At 46.1% G+C, this 7,739-nt stretch overlaps 2 protein-coding genes across 2 annotated transcripts; one reads left to right on the forward strand and one right to left on the reverse strand.

The window, feature by feature from the left end:
* Positions 1-264: 264 nt before the first annotated feature.
* LOC125550376 (peptidyl-prolyl cis-trans isomerase FKBP17-2, chloroplastic-like) lies at positions 265-1,484 on the forward strand. The gene is made up of 3 exons (XM_048713360.1): positions 265-750; positions 827-871; positions 943-1,484. The coding sequence occupies exons 1-3, from the start codon at positions 392-394 to the stop codon at positions 1,298-1,300; spliced, it is 762 nt and encodes a 253-aa protein (XP_048569317.1). The 5' UTR covers positions 265-391; the 3' UTR covers positions 1,301-1,484.
* Positions 1,485-1,599: 115 nt separating this feature from the next.
* Positions 1,600-5,923, reverse strand: LOC125550375. The gene is made up of 9 exons (XM_048713359.1): positions 5,563-5,923; positions 5,368-5,437; positions 4,885-4,952; positions 3,940-4,001; positions 3,680-3,761; positions 3,348-3,581; positions 2,209-2,337; positions 2,048-2,109; positions 1,600-1,945 (listed from the first exon to the last, which is right to left on the reverse strand). Exons 1-9 carry the CDS (start codon positions 5,611-5,613, stop codon positions 1,828-1,830), a joined length of 876 nt encoding a protein of 291 aa, XP_048569316.1. The 5' UTR covers positions 5,614-5,923; the 3' UTR covers positions 1,600-1,827.
* Between the last annotated feature and the right edge of the window lie 1,816 nt (positions 5,924-7,739).

A 7,739-nucleotide genomic window follows, 5' to 3' on the forward strand; every position in this document is an offset into this window, starting at 1 on the left:
CATATGTTGTATATCCTGGGGTTCCTTTTCTTAATCTTTCATAGGGACATAATACATGATTTCTTCTGACCGGCATCTATACAGACATTAAGAGAAGAGAAGATTCATTGTTAAATAATATATTCAAGCATGAAGTAAGTATAGCAACGAGATAACCGGATAAGCCTCTCGAGCTGCCCAGTCCAGTCGCCGGCGTGTGTTTGTGGCCACGTTTCCGTCCACGAAACCGCCGAAAAGCAGCCAGAGAAATCTCAAAAACGTAGAGAAAGCAAAGCGACGAAAAGGTTAGCCAAATATCCGGTTCCATCCTCCCAGCTGCTCTGCTCTGCTCGCCGTACGGTCTCGCCCATCACACACACAAGCAAACGTGCCCATCGCGCCGGTGCCCGCCATGGCCACGTTCTTGGGCAGCTCCCCGGCCTTCCTCGCCCGCCCCGCCGCCAAGCCGCACGTCTCGTGCGCGCCGCCCTCGCGGCCGCCCAGCGCCCAGCCGCCGTCCGACCAGCCCCCACCGCCACCACAGCAGCAGCCGCAGCAAGAGCCCATGCAAGCGCAGGCGGCACCGGCGAGGGCGCCGGCGCCGAAGCGCGCGGCGACGTCGGCCGACTCGACGGACTGGGTCGCGTCGTCGCTGACCCGGCGGTTCGGCATCGGCGCCGGGCTGGCGTGGGTCGGGTTCCTGGCCTTCGGCGTCGTGTCGGAGCAGCTCAAGACCCGCTTCGAGGTCGCGCAGCAGCAGGCTAACACCAAGTCAGCCACCGACCTCGACCCCTCTCCTCCATTAATCATCCTCCATGCTCTCGTTAGCTAAGTCTCGTTCTCGCAGGGATGTGGAGGAGGAGAAGGAGGTCGTCCTGCCCAATGGAATCCGGTAAGCATGCATGCATGGCACCAGCTAGGTACGTTCTTGGGTAGCTCCTCTGAGCAGCAGCAATGGTGCAGGTACACCGAGATGCGGGTGGGCGGCGGCGACGTGCCGCGGCCGGGCGACCTGGTGGTGATCGACCTGCAGGGGCGGGTGGCCGGCGGCGGGGAGGCGTTCGTGGACACGTTCGGCGACGGGAAGCGGCCGCTGGCGCTCGTCATGGGCTCCAGGCCCTACACCAGGGGGATGTGCGAGGGCATCGAGTACGCGCTGCGGTCCATGCGGAACGGCGGCAAGCGGCGCGTGGTCGTACCGGCGAGCCTCGGCTTCGGCGAGGACGGCGCCGACTTCGGGGACGACGGCGTGCAGGTGCCCCCCGGGGCGACGCTGGAGTACGTCGTGCAGGTCGACAAGGTGTCCATCGCGCCGGCGTGAGGCTCTCCGGCGTGCCGGACGTCAGTAGATAGATGATCCACATATGCTGTTTCAGATTGTGTTGGACGGCACTGCGTGCAGATTCTATTGCCATGTCAAAATTCTCTCAGAGCTTAAGAAGCTAATCCTTCTTGCTGTAATCTGAATCCTGATAAATATGAACTCATGCAAGCTTCACAAACCATCGAAGCCCGTTTAGAGATAGAAATTTTAAACGGAGTTCGTGGCAAAGAGTAAAATTCCGATAGAAACTAGAGAAAATTCAGACTTTCATACAGGATTTGGTACAAGAAGGCACAAAATAAAACCAAACTTTTCCACTATTAACACAAGTACACAATATCCCTGTTAAAGACAAGTACACAAACTATGCTTTTGAACATCTTGGGAGATACGTAGATACATATGGACAAACTTCACTGTAAACCTTTGAAATCAATGGGAAAAGAATCACCCATCCAGAATAAAAGCAGTACATTACATGTATATAATCACTTGTGATCAGAAGAACAATGCGCATTCAGTGCTCAGCTGACAGGGTCGCGTTCCGGTCCGGGGTTGTAGAGGGGCAGCTCCAGGAGGAATGCCACCTTGAACCAATCGGGCAGGGCTCCATACACAACCGGCGGCAATGGGATAAGAGGACTGCAGAGGAACACAGCCGGTACAAACTTCAGTAACCCCTCTGCGACAAAGCAGTGGTTGGGGAGAGATCTGGGAATGACCTAGTAAAAGAATGGTGTTTACCTTGTGGTTTTCTTGTATGTGCGGTATTCCTCAGACCGACCGAAGCGCTTATCAGCAGATGACTGACGGTGAATATAGAGGATGAGGCGCATTAGCATTGAGATAAAAGATATACTAGCAAACTAGGGATGGGTTTCGGATGCGCAAGAATAGAGGTTAACCTCAAGAAGTGGGATCCCGCTAACGAAAAGAAGCAAGAGCGTCAGGAAGATGGGTCCCAAGATTACAAGCCATTCAGCTCCTGAGAGGACTGGGGTTGATGCTACAAACACCCCCCACCAAAGGAACATCTGCATCAGATTAAACTGTCAAGTGTATGCCGGGATTTGTTCGACATTCCATATTGAAATGCTCAGAGTATATATCATAAAGGGTTGGGTGGTGCACACTAGAATGAGCTAGTGTTTGGACTCTATATTGATGTAACATTCAGTATGCACTGAGGTAGCTGTTTGGATTTATTACCAGTAAAAGGCTATTCATGATGAAATAATGAAAAAGCATGAGAAGCTCAGCACGCCCTCGGTTTAGCAAATATAGCAGACTTGTTTCTGTAGCTAAAGTTGGCCTAGATTACTTGCTTGCTCAAGGCTGTGATTGGAGAGACTACAGAAGCGGTTACCTAGCATGTTCTTTTTTTATGTGTGCAGCTACTATTTCACTATCGAACTATTGCATTACGAAAATGCTACAGTTGAGCTCCACCAGTACATTTCTTTCACTTAAAACCTACAAGTGCATAGAAGTGCCTGCTCTGAATTAAATTCGTAATCTGTAGCATTTCGTTCATGTATTTCTCTTTCCTATTATTCTAAGCAATAGGTTTCTCTCTTAATCATGTCCCTGCCTTAATGTAGGCAGGTGATAACTGTATCTAATTTGTGCACCTTACTTCTATTTAAATATAACTATTTTCCCATCAACTACGCCGGTGAACCTTGTTATACAGTCATATTAGCTGTACTGGTGAGTTATGAAGTTCAAGCTTATAGCAGTAAAACTGTGAAGCTCAAACACAGGTGACAATTAAAAGCCATAACAATGAAACCTAAAATGCCAGTAGTTATATTAGGTCTGGAACCGTCTCAGCTTTTCAAACTCTGTCCTAGGTAAATATATTTCACTTTCGTGAGGGTAATGTTGGGTGCATGCTAGGGAAAGGAGAACCCGGGATTGAGAATGTGAGCAACAGATTTGCAGTGAATGAAGGATGATAGATAGATTCATAGACCGGGCCAACTAAATCAAGGAATTAATAGACGACATATATGCAAAGAATAATCACAGTAAATTAACTGACCTCCCCAAAGTAATTTGGATGGCGAGTATAACTCCAAAGACCAACATTACACCACTTTCCCCTATTGCTTGGAGAATTCTTGAATTTAAGCTTCTGTTGATCAGCTATAGCTTCCACAGCTAGCCCGATGGCCCACATTATCCAACCAATGATATCCCGAGCTTCAATTGAAGGGTTTCTGCTACTTGCATTCACAATAGTAACAGGCAAGCTGACAGTCCAAACCCAGACAGCCTGCCCAAATCAGGATAAAAGTCCTGGTGAGGTTCTCTTTACAAATGCAATGACCATTTAACAAACTCTAGTTGCTTAACATAAGTTGCAAAACTTACCTGAAAAATCCAGAAGACGGCTAATTTTCCCAAGTTACTGCGCATCTCATCAAACCGTTTGTCCTCTCCCCATTGCAAAATCCTAGACACCATCAGGCAAAGCAAAGCATTAGCGACTCACTTTCATAAGAACAAGAACAACATGTTTTGACTCAGGCAACAGATGTCTTAAAAAAATCACAAAAAAAGAGATTCCACTAGACATAGTCCAGTGGGGCTTTTTGAACTATCAACAGAATATATGTTTTAGGGTAACATACCTCATTAGTAAAAACACTGCCAGACGAAGTCCCCAGATTATAACAAGCACTGTCAACACGATCTGGAAAAACGGGTCTATGTTCAGAAATGGACGAACTTCTTAAAAAACAATTGTGATGACATTGCTTCAAAATAATACATGGGCACGTCAATTATCCAGTTGGTAACACAGAGGAATACCACTATCCTTTGATAGATATTCGTTCAAATGAAATGATGTTATCCTTAACATTTATACTGTCCCAATCTCTGTATTAACTCCCTGATTTCTTTGCAACTTGGAAAAACAAACTAGATTTCATTGGAACAGACATATGCCGATGCTGTATTTCCCACTAAATGGGTATGGATAACCATTGTACCACCTCATGAATACAGTTTCCATCTAGTCTTTGAGAACCATGGTACCATATGTAGGATTTAATTTTTAATGTAGCATGTAAGTGGTAAGATGATTCTTTCTACTTTATGAGCATAGACAGTGCAGAGATGCAATTATGCCACATTGCTGCAAATTCAGTAAGACCCATGCCCAAGCTAATTCAACTGCATACGAGGGATGGTAAATTATTTTAAATCCAAACACGCATCGAACTCATGACAACTCTAACGATCTATAGGCAAGGTTCAGACAAACAACTTGCTGGTCGTGCTTAACTTAAAAGAGTTGCAACTGTAATAAGGATTTTTTAACTAAGAAAAAGTAATCAAAGACAGTGCAGCGTTCAGATGCTGTTGAACATGTGTTTCAAGTATATTATTGTGAAAAGAGTGATTCGCCGTAAAGGTACAAGAAACATCAAGTTGGACAACGACAATGACTAAGCCAATTTTTTAGAACTAAACATTCATAAGCAGCTGTATTAAAAGATTTGCAATAACAGTCATGTTTACAACAACTGAGTAACAAAGTGAACTGAGTTCTTAGTACTACTACTATTTACCTGGCGGAAGTGCCATGTTCCCTTCAAAGCTGCTACAAGGACGGCGATTATGACAAAATTTGTACTGCCTGAAAAAAGGAACACAAATAAGTAAAAAGGAAATGAATTGTACGAAGGTATACCGTTGCAGAGAAATTGAACACACGCTAGTACTCAGACAAAGGGGTTCACCCGAGCACCTATTTCTGAAGAAACTGGCTGCCTCCTAACTACTAGGATGAACAGGCAGCATCTGAATTGACGTGCACAACAAGATGGCAATCTTGGCACACGCACAGCATATATATATATTAAGATTCCGAAAAAAACATAATACAGAATTGCCAAACCAGCTTCCTACTGGGCTGAGAAATCGAGCTCATGGACTCCGGTCTTTAACTAGATATTTTTCAAGAGCACTGCCTTTAACTAGATTCGCCCGACAGAAAATAATAACAAGAAGAAAGGAGGAAGGAGGAGAAGACGCGGGAGGTGGAGTGCTACCTGCGAAATCGGTGACCTTGTCGAAGCGGAGGAGAGCTGTGATGATGAAGAACACCAGCTGGTACCCGACCTAGCACCACAACCACCACCAAGAACACCAGAACGGCAACAGTTAGTAAACACGCCAGGTAACAGAGAGACGGAGACGGCGGGGGAGGAGAGGAGAGGTCAGAGGAGGCGGCGCGAGAGATTTACGGTGACGAGGGCGGTGAGCGCCAGGAAGTGGGAGTCCAGCACTGTTCCCATCGCCTTTTCTTCCCCCCGGCCGTCAGTGGATTTGTTTGTTGGTCTGTTTGTTTATCCTTCCCCCTTTCCTTTCTCTGAGAGGAAAAATGAAGTGAGAAGCGAGCACGCGCGCCGGCCGGGCTTTTAACGGGGTCGGGACTGGGTCCGGGCGACGGCGACGGCGGCGGCGGTGCGACCCGGCGGAGCGCGTTGGGAGGGGGGGAGGAGGACCTGTCACTTGTCACTTGTGGCTGGAGGCTGGACAGGGAGGCGGGCGAATGCGTGCGACGCTGGTGGTGCGAATGCGCGGCTGTGCGAGACGGGACCGTGGTGCGATCGCCTCCGAATCTTGGATTGCTTCAGGCCCTCGGAGAGACTGGAACTTCACGGGCTCAGCCGGCGACTGTTCTACCGGTGGTTTGGAGATCCCACGGCTGAGGCACGGTCAAAATGGAAAACTAGTCCTAGGTGAACGGGAAATCTCACTTTCACACGCCGTGAAGTTTGGAAAAGGGACGATTGTAGATTGTGCTGGTGTGGATTGAAACTTGATGACCATTTCGAACACGTGTGTCATCGACAGGAAAATCAAAGCAATGTTTAAGTTATGCTTTCGTCCTGCTTTATACATAAAACTAAAGGGGACAGGTTCACAAATTACACATAGGACTCCTCCTGGGTCGCTCGCGCGGGTGAACCCAGGGGCCCTAAACCCTAGGGTGGGAGCCCACGCCTTGCGTCGTCAAGCGGGCGGCGATGGTGGCGATGGGAATCGGTGGCGCACAAAGGGGTGGAGCACGGCTGGGAGTCGTAGTGGAGCTAGGCGGGGAGGCGATGTGGGGGTTTTGGGGCACACCTGTGGTGTCCTAGGTTGTCGTCGACAGGAAAATCGAATATTAAATGAGAAAAAAGATGATTGTTGTAACATAATATGTTAATTACTATCACATAGCGCATGTCTAGAAAAATTGAGTCTATAGGCCAATAAATGCAATCATCTATGATACTAGCTCTATGATAGGGAGAATAGCATGTGCTCCGGGAGGTGCTCCAGCGCGGGCACTGCTATTGGATCTAGATCCAACTGTCATCTAAAGATGCACAATACCTCGACGTAATTATCAGACTCCTCAGGATTTTTAAAAAATTATGAGCCCCCTCCGTGGACGCTGGATCTGAGATCGAACGGACCAGGAGCTCCCGAAGCACCAGATATTCTCCCCTCTATGATACTTTGCAGTGTGAAGCTAGTATCATAGACTAGTGTCATATGCATGACATTAGTCTAAGTTACTCCCCACCTTATGGGTCATTGTGCCCCATGACACATTGGATTGCATTATTGTTGCTTTATGTTAATGTTGGCTATTAATTTGGCTAATGTTCATGTTGGTCATTATGTAATTTTATGTCTTTCTAATCAAAATGGAACTAATGAGAAGTTTTGATTAGAGATTTAATAGTAAATGTTCTAGTGGCATATGATGATATTCTGACCAACGTTGAATATTTTCATGTGTCGCTTATGAATAATAGTTTGTCTAATTCACATCTAGATGTTTTTTTAAGGATATCACATCTAAACTCTCACAAATAACGCAGCAACAAGAAACCAAAAAAAACTAAGACAAAAAAAAATAGACTACAAGCATAGTGGACATCAGGTTAAATGTGACATAACTATGTCACATCTAGATGTGTCCTAGACGGACCCTATGAATAAAAGGTCATTTTTCGTTTTCAACCCATCGTTGATACGGATTAGAATAACAAGTAGACATATCTACAATTCATCTCATTGCATGCTAAATTCATACTTATATTTTAGACCGCAATAGCTGGTGAACGGTTCGCTCGGAGGGGTTGCCATTTGTGAACGTTTTAGATAGCAAATTTGGTTGCATGGGGTTGACAGTTTTTTCAGAAACACATGACATTTTCTAAGAAGAGATATTTTGTGACCAAAAAAATGGCAGAATTTACTAACGTTCGCCAGTTATCATTATTGAAATTTTGATGTTTATAATGTTGGCTCCTCTTTTCCAGCAACTAGTAAACGTGTACATGCAATGCACATTAATATTATGCAATATATTAATTACACGTGGATATCAGATAGAATATCATCTTGCATGTTAATTATGTGA

Source organism: Triticum urartu, chromosome 4 (assembly GCF_003073215.2).
Source record: "Triticum urartu cultivar G1812 chromosome 4, Tu2.1, whole genome shotgun sequence".
Classification (NCBI taxonomy): domain Eukaryota; kingdom Viridiplantae; phylum Streptophyta; class Magnoliopsida; order Poales; family Poaceae; genus Triticum; species Triticum urartu.